At 29.4% G+C, this 20,772-nt stretch overlaps 1 protein-coding gene and 1 long non-coding RNA gene across 2 annotated transcripts; one reads left to right on the forward strand and one right to left on the reverse strand.

Annotated features, from left to right (window-relative positions):
• Nucleotides 1-4,700: 4,700 nt before the first annotated feature.
• Nucleotides 4,701-5,039, reverse strand: LOC114374542. The gene has a single exon (XM_028332203.1). It carries the CDS (start codon nt 5,037-5,039, stop codon nt 4,701-4,703), a length of 339 nt encoding a protein of 112 aa, XP_028188004.1.
• A 1,693-nt stretch (nt 5,040-6,732) lies between these two features.
• Nucleotides 6,733-11,264, forward strand: LOC114371398. The gene is made up of 2 exons (XR_003658044.1): nt 6,733-6,872; nt 10,944-11,264. It is a non-coding gene; the product is annotated as an uncharacterized LOC114371398 (long non-coding RNA).
• The last annotated feature ends 9,508 nt before the right edge of the window (nt 11,265-20,772 follow it).

A 20,772-nucleotide genomic window follows, 5' to 3' on the forward strand; every position in this document is an offset into this window, starting at 1 on the left:
CTTTTTTGATAGAGTTTTCAGAAGGAACATTGTCTTTAGGCTAGAATGAAGGGTATGCATAATGCATATTAAAATAAGTTGATATTCTTTCCTTGGTCAACCTTTGAGAAGTATGATTTTGAGGTTTTAAACTTTGCAGCACCAGTTTCTTCAGTACTAAGTAATTGCAGATATCTCATTAATGTTGTGACTCTCTTTGATGGAATGCCTTGATGATGATAACAGGTTAAAGGATGAGTCGTTGGAGTATTTTCAAGAATTTTTTAGGACCAAGAAACTGTGTCCACAAAATAAAAGCTCCAGGATGGTTGTGTTTCTCGTTTAGTCATGCTCTAGGGTTGCTATGAGTTCAACAAAATAAAAGCTCCAGGCCCAATTGGTTGATTCCTTTTCTTTTTCACCTAAAACTTGATGAGACATTGTGGGTGGTGATGTGTGGCTAATGGTCCAAGATACATTGGTCAAAGGGTTCTTGAGTCCTCTTATCTGGGAGACATTCTAAGGTGGACCCCCTTCAAACATCAATCAATGTAGGTGGCAAAAGCACACTATAGAGGTGAATTGTATTTCTTTCAAATTTACTTTATTGTAAAGAAGGGTCACTCTAATTAAGTACTAATATTTTAAGAAAAGTATATAGGGTCAAAGAAAGTAACCTTAGTTCTAAACAAAAAAAAGTTTAGCATTTAGCTTTTATGTACAACTACTTTTCTTCAATATATGTATTCAAAGTTTGTTTGCAAGCAGAAGCTAATTGAACTTTATCTGATAATGTTAGTTAAGAAAAAGATTGAGCAAGGTAATCAAAGTCAACAAAGTTGAGAAAAAAGAAGTTTTACATTATTTGCTTTATATTGGTTCGCCCAACCATTTTCATTTGTCCAACCATATCAACTATTTTATCACTAAGATTTGATACAAGCACAAGTGCTATTTACATTAGCTTCTCCACGCTATAAAGTACAAGTAGTACTCTTACTTCCATACTAGCCACTCCAAGCTAATTAAACTCTAAACAAAACACATAAATTAGCATAACTTGCTACCTCACCTAAGATTATCTCTTGAATTAATCTAGGGTACAACATAGAGCATAATAGAGGTGTGTTTGACTTTCTCTTGGACAACACTAAAAGGGTGGATATGATAAACAATATAAAGCTTAGCACAAACCTACAAGTATTCTGCTAAGTACTAGTTTAGAAAGAAGAGTACGGTGATGAGCAGAGTAGGGTATTGTTCTGTAAGTCGGAATGCAACATATTCAAATGTTATTTGTTAAATTTCTTTTCTTTATATATGATTCAATTTTGCAACTTTGAAGCTTTAGAAACTATTTTAAATAGCCGCTAGCTATTCAAATGGAAACAACGTGCTTTTGTCTTGATGTGTGATAGAGACATAAAGCAGGAAGCAAGAAGCAATTCTTTGCGGCCATTACTCACCAAAACATCTTCAGCCACGCTTCTCAATGATTGTGCTTATTTTGAATGTTTCGTGAACGACTTTTCATGCCCCATATGGCAAACCTTGCTCTTCTAGTCCAGTATTCTTTTAATCTTGTCCTCTAGCAACACGAATTTTTTTATATTTGTAATACCTTCTTCTCATCATAGTTTAGTCATTCCTTTAATCATCCAATTTTCTTATCTCGCTGGAGCTCTTGAAAGTTGTCTTTAATCACTTCATGCTTCTTTCATAAGAGAAGGTTTCCACAAATAAGAGTTATAATTTGCTATGGTTATCATACTCTACAAGCATACATACATATAATGCATGTATGTTTACATACATACAGATGGATGTTTAATTTATAAAAGTCTCGACCTCATGGATTTGCGCATTAATACCAAAAGGTACCTTCGTTAGCTTTCCCAACGCTATTCTAGTGTCCCTCAATGACTCATACATGGATGCATGTAAAACAACAACGTTCCATAGTAATAAATGAATTTCAATTTCCTATTCTTAAACCTCCCACGAGGTACTCAACAACAAACGACAGTCAATAGTAACCAACAATTTTCGTTTCTATACACTTAGAACCCCCCACAAGGTACTAAACAACAACTTAATCAATTGCGTACAATGTCTCTAGAAATGTTTAAAATATTTCTGCTAGCAATGCTCTACATTCTCTTTAATGTTTTCTGTCAACTACTATATTATAAAGTTTTATATTATTTTTAAGATATTTGATTTTTAAAAATTTGAAACTAATAAAACAATTATTTTAACCTTGTGAATAGTGAAAGATTTCATGAAGTGCTTGATGAAGTCAATCAGCATTTGAACAGTTGAAAGCCTAAATCGTAATTTATTCATGGCGAGAAGACTTACATTAACCATGTCCATTTTTGCGACTCTCCTGTCGTATGCAATGCAAACGGTGTATCTTTCACAGACGTTTGTGACTAGTATGAAAGGGTTTTATGGCCTGTTTAAACTTATTTAAAAAAAATTGTAATAGAATGAGCAATTTTATTCTTTTTTTTTATGTGTTTATATACTTTTTCCTAAAAAATTAGTTTTTAATTTTTTTAACAAAACAAATTCTATCTACGTACTTATAAATTCATTTTTGTTTTTTTTTAAATCTTAAATTACTTTTTTAAGTTTATACAAACTGATTATATCTTGATTGACATCCTAGAGCATTGAAAGGAGCATAATGTGGCATGGAAGAAGAGGAAAAAATATATTTATGCATATAAGATGTCAATTCTATCTAGGGTCTTTCTATTTGATTTAAGGTTTAATTTGCTTGAAAAATTGCAAGCACGCTTTTCGCGCCATCTTACAGCAGATTTGCGATGCCCATTGTGTGAAGTGTGAACTTTGAAGTGCATAATGAATCATTGACACATACATAGAGAGGCTGCACAGAGAGGGACGAGGGTCTCATTCAAGTATTTAATGCTCCTGGGTTCTTCGATCAGAACATGTTAACGTGGCTAACGACAAATTTGAATAGTCAGTATCCTATCCTACATAACTGGAGTATGATATTTGTGTTAACCTTGGATGTTATACGAAGGAGTCGCAGTGAGTTCGTTTCTGAAGGTACAAATCCTAGCTCCGATTACTTTAACTTTTATCTCTGTTGTTTTTGTGGAGGAAATTATAAAAAACAGAGGAAAGAAGAGAGACAATACGTATGCAGAGGAAATAGAATTATTTTATTCTAATTCAAATTGTTCTCAACAGCGATACAATAAATAACAAAAAATAAACTAACTAGATAACAAGATATTAGCAAAACAGAATATTAAAACTAACTTGCTCCTTAAAGATAGGAACCACTTATTTGACTAGGCTAATCCATTAAAACTGTCTTACTCCTAAAATATAGGAAATCAACTTATTTACTAAATCCTATTTCAAAAACTGAAAAATAAAATATTATGCAGTTACAAAAGTAAATCTTCAACACTCGTCCTTGCTTTTGGAACTGCAAACTCCAATTCTTTGAGTTCAAGTTTGTTGATAGGTAGTGATTTTGTAAACATGTCAGCCAGTTGATCTTTAGACTTGCAGTAAATCAAGTTCACTTCTCCACTTTGTTGCATCTTTATCAAATAATAAACTTTGATGTTGAAATGTTTAGTCTTCCCATGACACACGGGATTGTTTGCAATAGCAATGGCTACTTGATTGTCAACAAAAATTCCAATTTTATTCTTTTGAGAAAATAGAATGTTTGGTCTTGTTGTAGTGAGATACATTAGACATCCAATCAAGCTCCTATAATATCTTTCATCAATGATATCAACACCTTCTTCCTTGCTGAACTTCTCCTTTTGATTCATTGGTGTGCTAACAGATTTGCATTCCTCCATTTGAAACTTCTTCAAATTTTCTTTTGCATATTTCCTTTTTTTCATGTTTAGCATTCTTTCAAGATGGCAATGATCAAGTCTCTTGTGCTTGAATTCCGTGGGTGTGACTTGAGTGAAATAGGTTGTATGCTCCTCCTCTGCTGGATCAAATGAGAAGCTTTTACCTTTCATTTTAACCCTTAGAACTTCTCGGCCAAAATTGTCATAGATAAAGCAATGTTGATGTTCAAAGGAAACTTTAAATCCCTTTTTAATCAACTGACCTACGCTTAGCAAGTTTTGGTCAATGTTAGGTACATAAAGAACATCTGATATTAATTTGATACCTGAACACGTTGAAATTGCAACAGTTCCTTTTCCTTTTACTGGAATATAGCCACTATTCCCAATTCTAACCTTTGAGACACTAGTTGGCTTCAAATCTTTGAATAAAGTCTTATCATATGTCATGTGGTTCGTACAACCACTATCAATCAACCAACTTTCACTTGATTCACTACTCAAGAAGCATGTGGCCACAAACAGTTGGTCCTCTTCTTCTTGATTAGCAATTTGAGCTCCCTCATCATGGTGATTTTTGTTGGGGCAGATCACCGCTTCATGTCCTATCTGGTTGCACTTGTTACATTTTGCATCTGGTCTCCTCCAACATCTGAAAGGTGCATGACCTTTTTTGCCACAATGCTGACAAGGTGGATAATTTTTCTTTTTATCCTTACCTTTGTTTTGGTTGTTTGCACTATTTTCACTTCTTGCTGGTTGATTCTTCTTGAAAAAATCCTTTTTGCTTTCATCAACTTCATGATGTTTGGCGGGCAAAGCACCTTCGACAACACGATCTTGCCTCATCAACCTTCGCTACTATTGAGCTTGCAGGGCATGTAGCACTTCTGCCAATGTGATTTTCGACAGATCCTTTGTGTTCTCCAATGAAGCTATAGATGCTTCATACCTCTCCGGCACCGTTACCAAAATTTTCTCTACAATTCTCGAATCAGCAAAATCACTTCCCAACAACTTTATCTTGTTGGCAATACCCAACAATTTGTTTGAGTATTCTTTGATTGTCTCTGACTCTTCCATCCTTTGAAACTCAAATTCTCTCCTTAAATTCAGCACTTGCATGTTTCGTATTCTATCATCTCCATTGTATTCCTCTTTCAGATAATCCCAAATTTCTTTGGGTGATTTAAGAGTCATGATTTTGATGAATATCATTTGTGAAACACCAGTGAACAAACATGAACTCGCCTTTGCCTTCTTCATCTTTCTTTCCTTGTGATTTTTAATTTGGGCCATGGTGGGATTTTCAGGCAGTGGATATATTTCATAATCCTCTTCCACAGCATCCCACAAATCCAAAGACTCCATGTAGGATTGCATTTTCACTTCCCAAAGATCATAATTCTCTCCATCAAAGATTGGAAGAGTTATGTGGGAAAAACTTGCTTCACCTTCCATGGTACAAGTCCCGTAAGAATAAGGCTCTCGATACCAATTGTTGATTTTGTGGAGGAAATTATAAAAAACAGAGGAGAGAAGAGAGACAATATGTATGCAGAGGAAATAGAATTATTCTATTCTAATTCAAATTGTTCTCAGCAGCGATACAATAAATAACAAAAGATAAACTAATTAGATAACAAGATATTAGCAAAACAGAATATTAAAACTAACTTGCTCCTTAAAGATAGGAACCACTTATTTGACTATGCTAATCCATTAAAACTGCCTTATTCCTAAAATATAGGAAATCAACTTATTTACTAAATCCTATTTTAAAAATTGAAAAATAAAATATTATGCAGTTACAAAAGTAAATCTTCAACAATCTCACTTTCATCTAATTTTTCTCTTTATCTCTTTCTTTCTTTATTATAACATCATGTATCATATTTATTACTTTCTCTTTCTACCTTTTTTTCTTCTTCTCATCTATCTCTTATTTCCATCTCAATCCACCCTAAAATAGAATCTATGAATATCATAACACATCAAAGAAATTCGAGCCCGATATGCCAAATTCATTAGCTCAACTTCTCAAAAGTCTTGTCTAGTTTTTACATCTCTAGCATTCTAGCTTCTCATTTTCGTCATCATGACATAATTAGTACAAGTATCTATCCATTTTGTCAATACTAATATGCATCCAAGAATTTAATTGGCTATCTTTAATAAAATTTCTCTTTTTAATCATGTTTTTTTATCAACAAACCTTCAACAAAAATTTTGTTTAAGAAATCGAGGTTAATACCACTCATATCAACAACTTATTTATGAGTGTTCCACATTTTGAACAACTAAGTGCATGTTTGGATTAAAATTTATAAACTTAATTTTAAGTCAATCTTAAGTTTACTGTAAAATATCACTAAGTGTTGTTTCTCCAAAACCAAATTTTAAGACAAAATTTTACTTTCGAAGTTCAGACATACTTTCAAACCTTCTCACTGGAAATTCAAACACATCCTAAAGCTTAACTGTGAGGGTGCAGTAGCTTTTAATGGAATAATTGTATTTAATTATTTTTCTTGTGCATTTATTTAGATGGTAAAACATACATCTGTTTATAGTGGTTAAAAATAAATTGACGTGTTTAACATGCTTATTTCTTTATTTATTTGTCTAAGTTAGAAGATTGCCTAGAAATCGATTCTAGAGTGATTTGTTAAAAAAATAATTTGTCAAAGGCTAATTTAATTAGATCAGAAGAATGTGGCGTTGAAAAAAAATATTTGCATTTTGGGTCAAAAATTAGAAAAAGGGGTCATTTTGTAAATAATTAAAAATCGATAGAAACTATCACATTTTAGAACATTGCTACTTGGTCCTTAGGGTTTGGAGACCCATTATAAAAGCTACAGTGAGTCTCCCAACTTCTATGCTCAGCTGAAATTCTTAGAGAGAAAGAGAAAGAGATAGGGAGAAGATTTTTTGTGATTCCAGTGAGAGAAGGAGGCCAATGGAGGAAGATTTCAAGGTTCTAAGTCATTCTGCTTCCATTTTCTCTTCATCTTTCTCTCTTTGCTCAAGGTATGGGGGTTTCTATCTTTTCTTATGAATAATGTTGTGTTGGGGCTGAAATTGGGATTGTGGGTGTTGGGGAAGCTCATTGAGCCATAAAAATGATTTCTATATTGATGAAAGTGTGAAACTACATCATTTTGTAATTTTGGACTGAGATGAATGTCAAATTTTATTATTCTTTTGAAGCACAATTTTCGAAGAGTAGGACTTGCCCTAAGATTCTCATGCTCTCTAGAACCATTAAAAATAATTCAGTCATTTTTTCGCATTACAACTATTTTATTTAATTTTTATTGCGAAAATGATGTTTTATCTTGAGATGATTTTTTATTTTTTATTATTTTGTAAATTTTCATTTGATTATCTGTTTTAAATATAGTATGGTGTGACACAAGGGAGTGTCCATAAAAATTGTCTAATCCTAATTGTGTGTGAAAGTATTTTACATAATTGAAAAGTTGATAAATCGGACATTCTCAAAATTTGACTTTAATTAGAGGAAATTAGTTTTTGGTGTAAAAACTGTGGTTTTATTATTTTCTATGGATCTCTATACCTTGAGAAGCATGTGTAATTTTTATGGAAATTTGGAAAATTAGTTTACTATTTTTACCTATATAAAAGTTAATTTCTGAAAGTGCTGGCAAGTCACGGAAAACAATTATGATAAAATATTTTTGGTTTGATTTGGACCCCTGGAATTTATATGTTATGATTAACATGAAAAAAAACATGTTGAGGATGATGACGGTTAAGTTTCGTAAGAAAGGGATAAGAACTGATATTTTAGAAAAATGAGAAATTGTGATTTTGTGCCTATACAGATTTGAGAATTAAATATAAATAAATATTATTTGTATGGAAAATGGCATGAGGAATTTTATATTGGATTATAGCATATGTGGAGTGGTCCTACCAAGTTTCATTAATTTCTGAGCTAATTTGCTATTTCTAGAATTTAATGTTGGAAACTATAATAAATAGCATATTGATTCTTTTATTAGTATAATAGCTCTTATGATAGAATTTATTACTTGTGTTGATGAATGCTGAGATTCTATCCTAAGAATAGGATCGTTATTATTGAATTATCATTTATTTGATGTTTTGGAAAATATGTATTTTGAAAAATAGCTTGAGAATGGAAATGTATAGGAGAAATTGATATCAATGTGTGTGCAATGTGACACTTAAGTTCGGTGACCTGAATGTAAGTAATTCTAAATATGTTGTGGATATGAATTTTTCTCATGGTTTATGTTATACATTGTTCCATTGTGATGATATGTGGTGATGAAATATTGTAATCTTATTTGTGCTTTGGTTTGGGTACGTATGAGGGTGTCCAACCTTCGGTATTGTAGAAAGTTTATGTTTATGAACTGCTTTCATGGTAGTGATATTGACTAGTTTGTTTGTGTGAGAAGTGGACTTGTCCACTTGAGGAACCATAGTAATGGTACCTAAGGGAGTGAAAATAGTCAATGTTATTTCCTCTTGTTTTATGTGGGGTGACGACTTGCAAAGTCAAAGACCTAACAAGGGCGATGTATACAACAAGGACATGCAAAAAGAAAGGAAAGGACAACGGAACAAGAAGCGGATGTAAGTCCATGATGAGTGTGAGGCAAGGCTTGAGAGATAGATTATGCTTGAAGTAGAGGATGACTCTATACTCAATTATGGCATTGTCCTCCGACGGTTGTTTGCATGTACCACGTAACCAACAATCGAGGACAATGAATCTATACACTGTGAGAAAGTGTGAGGAACCGTTTAGAAAGGATAGATGAATCACATTGGATACATCGGGGGATGGTCTGTATGTTTTAATGAAACCTAAGGGAATAAAGAGTGGTGATAACCCGACCAAGGACAGTGGATCTAGTTAGTGTGGGGGACTCACAGGCCTCACTCAACACTTTTGACTCGAGCAAAGCCATATCCATGGTTGGGAAAAGAGCATCACTTGTATCAGGCGAAATGTGAACTCCTAATCATCATCTATGAAAGCTTTGTAAGATCATTAAATTGGGAGAAGCTTAATGGCAGGTTGGGCCCAAGATAAAGAAAAATTTGTTATAGACACATAGAATAGGTTACAGCAAGAGAGTTGGTTGTTAGTAAACCAAATGTAGTGGTTGTGTATGTTATGTGTGATCCTAAGTAAGATTGTTTTTGTAACATTATGTTTTTCATAATGTTTGATTAAGTGGTTTCAATTAGATTGCAAGAGTAATTAAATTTAATTTAAGTACCATAAATTAATTAATTAATTAATTAATAATGAGATGACGATGTGGTGCTTGTACGTATGATTATGTTTACAGATGTGAAAAATCGTGTTTGGGGTGTGAATAGTAAGTTTTAGAGTATTTAGACTGAGATGCAAACAAAGAGAAAGGGAAGCGTCATACACTCGTCTTTTTATTGACTAAAAGCCGAACCAAAACACAAAACCATCTCGTTTCACTCTCTTCTTCCTCTCCAAGAAAACCCTCCTTAGGAGAGCTTGAGACCTTGAATTCCTTTGCTCATGGGACCTTGTAGTAGTTCTTTATTCAAGTTGAAAGCTTAATGAATGAGATGATGCTATATGAGATGTGGATGTTGATGAGATGATGTTGTATGTAACGTGACATTGAGAAAAATATGATGTTTTGAAATCTTAATGAATATTGTTTAATAAGGTGAATTGAGTTGAAATCTTGTTATTCTCATGTAATTGACATTCATATGACAAGATTGGTGTTTGATTATGAGAACTTGTGTTGTGAAAAGTCTCATGATGTTTGATGAACTAGGTGAGAGTTCATGATTGTTGATAATGACATGAATGATGAATTAATCATGATGTGGATGAATGTATTGATGATGAGATATGGTGCTTGATTTGAATGGTCATAACATACATGCATTGATGAATGGCATTGCATGTGCATAAGCACGTAAGTTTAGCCTATAGAATGAATGGGTGGGCTAATTTGTAAATAGTTTAAGGTCTTTGCAAGTCTTATTGAGATAAGTCACGATCCACTTCATCCATTTTCGATAAAATCACACTTCCTAAATGGTCAGATCATAGAGTGCGACTATGTTAAGGAATGTGCTTGGATTAATCGCTCAAAAGGTGAAATTTTTCGAGAGTAAAGAATTAGCATGACATAACATGATAGATAGACATGTGCATTGATAATTGTGACTTGAGAATGATGTGGTACTTGATGAGTCATGAAAATACTGTGATGTTTGATGATTGATAGTCTAATGATGACGATGGTATATAATGGTTGAACCTTTATGTAATGGTTGATGAATTGGTGATTATTATGAGATGTCCTGTTTTGAAAATTCTAAGACTTATGTTTTATATATGATTTCTACATGTTATGTTAAATATGTGATGATGGTGGGTCATGCTTTAATTGTTAAGTTATATCCCTTTTATTATGCTTACTTTTTGTAAGCTTACCTATGCGTCATTGTACACGTGGTTCATGTTTGTGATGATCCCACATTTGATATAAGTGGGGAGCAGGGATGGCCCCGTGTCTTTTGGAGACTTCATGGATAAGCGTACCTGGATGTGAAGATGTGATTTCCATTTCTTGTTTCCTTTTTCAGTGTTATGTTTAGTGTTGATCGACTCAGAGTCTAAGAAGTTTATCTTCATAGGGTTGTCATGTCTATATGCTTGTTTTGAGGAGATTTGAGTCTCTATCAACTTGTATAAGTTCATGTTATGTTAGAGTGTCATAGGGCTCATGGTATTTTTAGTTGTGTATATATATCACATGATGTTTTATCTTGATATCTTGCATTTTAGCTTTTGGTCTCTGAAATGTGAAAAGTTTACAGGTATTTTCATAATTAAATTAATTAAAGGGTTTTAAAGAAATTAAAATAAAGTCTTCCAATTGAGATAGTTCACAATTTCATGTAGTGGCAGTGGGTCATTATAGTTTTGATATTTTGGAATAGATTGTTAGACCTTCGGGTCATATTTGCTTGCTTGTTCATGAGAGAATAGATTCACCCATATGCCCCATATTTTTTCTAATGGACTCGATGATGCAGTTTGATTATCGAGGAGGAAATGGATTGATTATGTCAAGCACCGGTTATGTTTTGTGGGTTAGTACTCTGAGCCCTAGTCTTTTCTTGTATATGAAAGAGAGTAAACTAGGCTTTCATTTTATGGTGTGTTAGTCTCTTGTATGCAACCCAAACATATTGTGCAAGTTGATTTTAGAGATCTAAAACAATATTTGTTTCTAGAATAAAACTATTTAATGATGTAATTGAGGATGTTCAATTGAGATTTGTTGTAATTCTAATGGTTTTGAAATTTATGTATTTTGGAAATATATTTGTTAAAGGAGGATTTGAGAAGGTTCATTTAGAGTTACTATGTTTTAATGATTCCTTGAAAATAGAGTATTTGGTAAATGAAATTGTTTCTCAATTAATAATATTTAGTTAATGGAAGTTTCCTTACAAAGGACATACGAGTTTTTATTAAGAATAAACTTACAAGGTTTTAAGTGATGGCATGTTTAGAGAAAGATGAAAATGTATATATGATTTAGAAAACGATATTTATAGATTGAGTTTTCTTTAAAAAAAAAGTTTATACAATTTTTCAGTATAATAAATTGGGGCGTTACAAAAATATTACTTCGATTATTATTAGATCATTTAATGTGACAAATAATTAAAATTTCTGAGAAAAATACTACTTTACTTATTTATTATTTCTAAGAACTTATATACTCTATAAATATTCTTAAATATTTATGATCGAATAAATAGATTTAAGTATTTTGAAGAATCATGATTAATAAGATTCATGTTAGACATGTGGCATCAATAACTTAAGAGGGGGTGAATCAAGTTTCAAAATTTTCCACTAACAAACTTTTAACCCCCTTCTACTAAATGATAGGCTCAAAATGCAGAAGACGAAGCAGCAATCAATTTAATAATGTTCTTTAAAACATGCAAGACATAATTGATTGCCATAACATAAATGAAATAAGGGAAGAGAGAAATGCAAACTCAATTTATACTGGTTCGGCCACTTCCCGTGCCTTACATCCATCTCAAGCAACCCACTTGAGATTTTTCACTATCTTTGTAAAAATTCTTTTTACAACTTCTGAACACCCAAGGAATCCCTTTCCCTTGTGTTCAGGAAACTCACAATTCAAGAGACAACTAGTCTCTTGATTACAATTGACTTTCTGAGAAGAACAGAAAGATTTCTCTCTTTTAGAGTGGATAATACAATTTGAAGTTCCTGAATGAAGTCTCAATAGATTTGCAAGTGTTTGCCCAAGAGTTGTTGAGAGAGCATTTGACAATGAAGTTCTCTTGGAATATCTCTCTCTTTTTGCCCAAGAGTTGTTGAGAGAGCATTTGACAATTGAAAGTCTCAATATATATATATTTCTTCCACCAAACACAACACCTTCTAAAACACCATGATTCGATGCTTGTAAGCAATTTTTGTTGGATTTGCAGTTTGTTTTTCAGTTTATTTTTCATACTAAAAAGTAATTTTTTGATAGTTTTTAAGTGACAGAAAATGAGAACCCATCAAATAATTTAAAAATTATCAGACATGTAAGTACTTAATAGCATAGACTTAAAGCAAAAAAAAATTATCAAGGATTCGAAATAATGAAAATATTTATCATGAACTAAGAACAAAAACTAAAAATTCAACAAGGATCTAAAAGATATTTAAGCCTTATGTGTAGGTTTAAATTTGAATTTTTATTTTTTAAAATAATTTTATAAACTTTATATGTTATGTTTTATTGGTGAATGCAATGTTTAATAGTATCAAATAAATGTTTTGGAATATATATATGTGTCTTTGTGTGCGTGCATGTGCGTAGGGTTAAATATAATATAACTTGGAGGAGAACAATCAAAAGAAAGTAGAGAAGAAGAGAGTTTAGAGAAAATGATAATTATATATATTCATTCCAAAAGGAGTAGCCTATATATAGATACAAAAGGTAAATGGGAAGTTACAAAAGATAAATACAAATAAAGATAAATAATAAAAGATAAAGGAAGACATGACATCCACAAAAAGATTATTCATAATACTCTCCCTTTAATGTTCATTATTCAAGAATGTGTCTCGTTAAAATCTTACTAGGAAAAGCCCTGTGTGATAAAAATCTAGTTAACGAAAAAGAATACATCATTATTCAATATGTTATCACCTGCCTCATTAAAAACCTTATCAAGAAAACTCAATGTAACAAAACCATGACAAAGGGAAAAAGAGTACAAAACGTGTTTATTTCTCCCCCTCATGCTGACAATCATCTTTAAGACGACAAAATCCAATCTATTGAATGAATTGCTCAAAATTCTTCCTTGGTAATGACTTTGTAAAGAGATATGCTCAATCTCACACAAACAAACTTGTTAAACATATATGACACCATTTTTTGAAGATCATGAGTGAAAAAGAATTTTGGTAGAATATGCTTTGTTCTATCTCCTTTAATGTATCATTCTTTCAATTGAGAGATACATGCAACATTGTCTTCATATATGATCGTCGGTGTCATTTTTCCTTAAGATAAACCACAAGTTTGTCACACATGTTGAATTACAGATCTCAACCAAATGAATTGTGACTTGCCTCATGTAAAGCTAAAATTTTTGCATGATTACATGATGTTGCGGTTATGGTTTGTTTCACATAGCACCATGAAATGGTTGTACCACCACATGTAAACAAATATCATGTATGTGATATATCATTGTGAGGATCTAAAAATAACCTGCATATGCATAACAAATTAGACCTGACATGAAAATTTTGACTAAAATAAGTCAATATTCATTATTCATCTAAGATAACAAAGTATATGTTTCACTCCATTTTAATATATTTGTATGGGTGAAGAACTACATCTTGCTAATGAATTGACAACAAATTCTATATCAAGTAATGCATAATTAGCAAGATACAATATTGCTCTTATAATGCTAAGAAATGTTACTTCAGGACCAAGTAGCTCTTCATCCTTTTCTTCAGGTCTAAAAGGATTTCTGTCTAGATCTAAAGACCTTAGAATCATTGGAGTATGCAACAGATGCGATTTATCCATATAAAACCTTTTAAGTATCTTTATAATCTCAAGCAAAATTTTATCCTTCATAAGTATTTCATCTTAAACTTTTTCTTTAAGCAATCTATAGTTTTTGAAAACTCTTTAGGAGTTCCATTGATATTTATGTTATTTACATAAACAACAATTATGCAAAATCCATTTTCAAATTTTCATGAAAATACATGGACAAATTGGATCATTTTTATATCCTTCCTTTAGCAAGTATTTACTAAGTCATTTATACCATATTTGACTTGATTGCTTTAGTCCATAGAAAGTATTCTTCTTGAGAATATGCATTATTGGGAAAATTATATCCTTCAGGAAGTTTCATGCATATTTCATTATCAAGAGATTCATATAATTAAGTTGTAACAACATCCATTAGAAGTACACTAAACCTTTCATGTGCTACTAGAGTGATTAAGTATCAAAAGTACACACATCCACTACAAGTGAATATGTGTCTTCAAAATTAATGTCAAGTCATATTTCCTATCTCTCAATTTTACCATTCTTAGTTTGTTTTTGCACAAAAATCTATTTGAATCCAACTAGTTTAACATCTTCAAGTGTATAACCAACAAGTCCAAAAATGTAATAGATTTTACATCTTCAAGTATATGTACTGCAAGTCCAAAAACCTAACTAATTTTATGTCTTCAAGTATATGTATTACATGTTCAAAAATCTAACTAGTTTTTCATTTTCAGGTGAATGAACTACATGTTCAAAAACATAATTATTTTTTTACATCTTCAGGTGTATAGACTACAAGTCCAAAAATCATTTACTTTAGGAAGTGAGTCTAATTTTGCCTCAATTGAGTCTATATATTTTGGTCAATCATTTCTTTGTCTACAATCCTTTATAAACTTATTATTGATCTTCATTACCATTATCATATATTACATTTAATGCTACATTATATGCAAATGCATGGTTAATGTTAACTTTATTTCAGTTCCATCATATTCCATTCATGGCATAATATGAGATCTCCTTATCTTCACTAATTTCAGGGACCTGAATTCTTCTAGAACTAAAATATATAATTATGTCAAAGGAATCTTTTAGCATTCTCATAATCTCAATTTGGCCATCTTACCTTTTAACTCATTTTCTTAATTGAGGATTTTTATCTTTTTGAACCAATGTGTCTAGCACGTTTCATGCATGTCTGAGACTCATTTTGCAATATTGTCCAATAGGGGCATCATATTTTATTGGAACATTAGCAGTTGATATATGCGATTTAGCCACTTCTTTTTACTAAACTTTGTAAATGAATTATCTTTTGAACTTTCAATTCAAATTTTTTTGTATGAGGAATAATATAATATAATTCATTCAAACTAATCTCCTTTTTTCAACTACTTACTATCTCTCCCTCATGTTTGGAAAACTAATTCAAAAAAACAATTGACAAACTGGGTCTAAATAAATCTATTGTTAATGGTTCAACATATGGAGATTCATACCCAACATATATTCTTCAACCTCCTTGAGGACTCATCTCAGTGTGTTGTGATCGAACAATTAAACTCATATTTAACATACACAACAAATATGAAGAAAAAAAAATTAAATTGGAAATATAAGGTTGTTAACCAAAATCAATTTCAAGAGGGAAGAACTAACTATAACTTGTTAGCATGATGCAAATCAATATTACAACATGCAAGATTGCATGTCCCAAAAAAAAAACATTAAAAGCTTTGATTTCATGAGTATTTGAACATGTTCTACATGATGTTCAACATAATTTCCAATAGTACAATACCCACTAAAAGCATGACATGTAACTTTATCACCATTATCAAGACAGATTCTCTTAGTTGGATAATTTGAAAATGAGTTATAACTTGGATCAATTGAGGCAACAATATACAAATGTCTGATTGCAAGTTGGCAACAAGGAAACATGTGACCATTTAGTTGATGCATCAATTAAAATCATGAAATATCTAAATGATTCACATGGTAGGTGTATTGATCCACAAATATCACACTATATTTGTTCTAAAAATGAAATGGATTCATTCCCGTTTTTTCTTGGTGATGGTTTAATTATGAGTTTCCTTTGGGAACATATAACATATGAGAAATCATTGGATTGGAGAATCTTATGGCTTTTCAATGGGTGTCCACATGAAATTTTCAAATATTTTTCGCATCATAATAGACTCAAAATAGCCTAATTGGTCATGCCAAACAACAAATTTATTTTGATTCATAAACTTCTGGTTTATGACATGTTCAACAAATTTATAGTTGTATTAATTATATTCGTGTAGTACAAAGTAACCATAAGAAAAAAAACATGTAATTTTTTTCAATACACAGTTTAAGTCTCATAATATAAAGATATTTCATATTTCTCTCATTGTTTGTTTTAGTATGGTATCTATTTAGATAAATATCCTTGAAACTTAACATGTTTCTAAGAGACTTAAGAGAACAAATTGCATTTTAATGTTTAATTGTTTCTCTAGATAACAATATTAGCTTTTCGAGAGTCTTCAATTATATTTGGAGTACCAAGAATAGTATTAACATTGGCTTTTCACATTTTATTAAATAAGATAAAATTTTATTATTCTTCATAGAAAAATGGAGTATAAATAATCAATGTGAGAAATCTAATTAAATTGTAATCAACTTGAAATTGAAATCATTTACAGTTTAATAATTATTGAAATGTAATCTTAAATTAATTTGAAACATTCAAACCACAAAGAATTCATGTTAATGATATCTAATAAAAAACAGTAACATTCACATTGACAACAATGATTAGTACTCATATATAGATAAATATGTTGTTACATTCACTTCATGGAAGAGAGCAATGTCAATCAAATAAGTCTTATATTTTTTCATCAAAATTTATTATTTTTGTTTACTTATAAGGAGACACAAAAACATAAGTCAAATTATTTCTCAAATCATTTTTTTGATATTGCTATTGCAAGAACATATAATATGTATGAAAAATGAAGAATTATCATTATTTTTTTTAGCATAAACTTATTGGTAATATTCTCCACATAGTCTCATTTGATAAGTATTCTAAATGTCATAGAATTATACTCATAATTTTAAAAACTTGTAAATATAAATGCATTTAATTACAACAAGCTAATGTGAGAATCGCAAACAATGATAAAAAAATGTAGAGATGTCTCAGAATGTTACACAATTGAAGTAAACTCTAATCAAAAGCTATAAATTTCAATTTCTTAAAGGCACCATCTATTTGAAGTGTTGAAATCAATTAAACTATAATATATAGTATTTAAGCTTTTCAATCAAGTAATGATTTCTTTTTCTTTTGCTTTCAATACAAAACTTGCAAGCTAATAAATTTTCACACACAAACTAAACACACTTTTTCGAGTTTTGTTTCATACATAAGGATTTTAAAGTTTTAATATCAATTGCATCTTATAGCACTGGCAATTTCAATTATTGAAACAAAATAATAAATGAAATCACGCGAGCAATTAAAAATAAGAAGTCACCATTTTAGATTCATATAAAATTGTTGCAAGTGAAATAAAATGCAATACCATGATGTATCTAATTTGTAATAATATTCAAATTTATTAAAAATAAAATATCAAATTGGGGCTAAGAGCATAAGCTACCAAATGCAACAATTCCATAATTATACACAATTATAACAATATAATAACTAAAAACTTTATGTCATTTACAAGAATTGATTGATTACCATTGTCTTATTATAAAATATATGATAAAGATATTTCCTTTATTGTGTGCAAAGAAATCAATCAATGAAAACATGAAAAAATTAACCCCTGATCCAATCTATGAATTTATCCATGTTTATACTAATAATATAAAAGAATTCAACAATGGTATACATTGTTAGTAAATCTAAGAGCACTAAGAAATTAACATAGACCACTGGTCTTTAAAGCCAAATATAATGCCTTTGAAAAATTAATCGCACAAAAACACTAAACCACTACGAATCGCTGGAATTGATTATTTTCAAAATAGCATATGTATGTAAAATTCAACCACTACGACACTATTTTCTCACTTTTGATGAGAAAAAATTAATTGAACTAAATTTCTCACCCTTGAACTAAATTTCATACTTCCGTTAGAGAGAAATAGTCTTTTCTATTCACATTATTTAAGAATGATTTTTTTCACTTTTTGTAATATTTCTCACTTCCGATGAGAAATATTATTCTTTATTTTTTTTGTATTATTTTCTCACTTCCATTGAGAAAGAAATAATATTTTCTTTTCACCTTGTGTATTGTTTTCCCACTTATAGTGAGAGAGAAAATATTCTTCAAATTTCTTTCTTTGATAAGTTCTTTGGGACCTTTTACAAAATATCTTTTGAATTTCTTTATTTAATATAGTCTCTTTAAGATACATTCCACAAATTGTCTAAAAATTTCCTTCTTTGTTAAGAGTCTTCAGGACTCTCAAATGATCAATTAAATAATTACACAAATATTTTACCAAATCCTCTAAAAAAATATATATTATGGAATACATAGTGAGAATAATGTAATTAAAGATAGAAAAAAATCTAACTTTGAAATTAATGAATTCAAAAGAACCACTTTCTCCAATCAAATCTTTACAAGACTTTTTTTGCAAATTGCAACACCAATTGTGGATGACGGATGGAAGAAAGACAATCATGCCAATAACATATTAAATATAATATAAATCATTTCAAACTTATTTGTAGATAATTAGGAAGTTATAAAAGATAAATAAAAATAAAAATAAATAATAAAAGAGAAAGAAACAAATGGACATCCTCAAAAAGATTATTCATAACATATATTATATTTTGAAAATAAAGTGTGTATTTTTAGATAAGATTATGATTAAGAGAATGAAATGTATTAAATACTTTATTTTTTACTAACTTTTTAATATAATTTTTGTAACACACACATATATATAAAGTTCTATATATTATATTTATAAGTGCTTGAATTTTCTTAAAAAATTAATTAAATGACAAAATTAGAATTTTCTTCGGTAGAAGATACATGTGGTCTAGACAAAAAACAACAAAATTTTGAATAGTTATGGTTTTGGTACCTAATTTTTTTGTAAAATTTGGTTTTAGTTCTTAAACAAATCTTTTAGTGCTTTTGCTTCATATAACTTTAATCTATTAACTGTTTTTATCTCTTCTATTAAGTAAGAACACTATAAGATTTTGTAACAATCCCATTGGTAGTCCACTTACTTGCAATGTTATTAAAGAGTCTATTAGGGACAATCAAGTGAAATATTTTTAATAAATTATATTTTTAATTTTTCATTTGTTTATATATGTAGATGACATCAGACTACTTGATGAGAAATTAAAAATATAATTTACATAAAAACTACATGTGATTGCTACATCAAATTCTTTAATGATGTGACAAGTTACTTGATTGCAAATGTGATTGTTACATCATAAGTTAATATTATTAGTTGATATTAAGGACTAAAATTATTAAAAGAGACACAATATAAGGACCCAAAATACTAAAGTTTTGTTTAAAGACTAAAAATAAAATTTAAAAAATGTTTAGGGATCAAAAACATAATTAATCTTTATGTTTCAATTGTTATTTTTAAAATATGTTATATAAAATATTTTTATAAAAATATTAATTAAATAACAAAGTTATATTATACTATTTAGGAAAGAAAATCTCTATATTTATGTATTTTTTAAATAATATATTTGTAGCATTAAATTTTGTATTAAAAAATTTCAGATATACATATATATGAATTTTTATCTTAATATATATATATATATATATATATATATATATATATATACATATATAAATTTTTAGTTTTTCAAATATCTTTTACGAAAATTAAATATTTGATTATATTAAATAAATACCATATTTAGTAGCATTATTAAATTCGATTATATAAAATACAAAAAATTATGCTATTTAAGGAAATTTTATTACCAATTTTTTTCTTCATGTTTAATTTATTCATATATATAGATGTTGACTTGAGTTTTTAGTTTTTAAAATATTTTTTATAAAGTTTAAATATTATATTATATTTAATGGATACCATTTTTTTGTGCATGATAGAATACCATATTTAATAGTATTATTAAATTTGATTATATAGAACACAAAAATTAATGCTATGTAAGGAAAAAATTTAATTATATTTATATAAAAAATTTATTAATACCATTAAAAATTGTTGACCACTTTATTGTTGAATTGATAGCAATATTATAATTATATTTTTAAATAATATGTGTATTTATTAAATAATATTTATGATTGAAAGAATGAATTATATTAAAAATTATAATTATTGAGTCAATTTTTTAAATTCTTCATTACAGACTATACTTTTTTTTTATATATAATTTGCGTATTTCTCATTTTGTATAAGAATGAGGATTGTAACTCTTTACGCTATGAAATTTTATAAAATATAACTGGACATAAATATTTTTAATTATAAATAATTTATGATAGTTTATTTCAAGTAAAAATTAATAAGAAGTGTCTCATACTATATAAGAAAGAAATAAATATATTTATATATTTGTATAAATATTAAATGTAGCCGAATTAAATGTTGAATTGACATTTTTATGTCAAACTTACTATATATAAATATATGGAAAACATATATTAATTAAAATATAGATTTTTTATATAATTTTATCTCAATTTTAATAAATATCATATAACAATGTAACTTATCCTATCATT

This window comes from Glycine soja, chromosome 2 (assembly GCF_004193775.1).
Source record: "Glycine soja cultivar W05 chromosome 2, ASM419377v2, whole genome shotgun sequence".
NCBI classification, from domain to species: Eukaryota; Viridiplantae; Streptophyta; class Magnoliopsida; order Fabales; family Fabaceae; genus Glycine; species Glycine soja.

Excerpts from the sequence above, each read along its gene's own strand:
- LOC114374542 (XM_028332203.1), bottom strand. The coding sequence starts at position 5,039 with ATGACTCTTAAATCACCCAAAGAAATTTGGGATTATCTGAAAGAGGAA.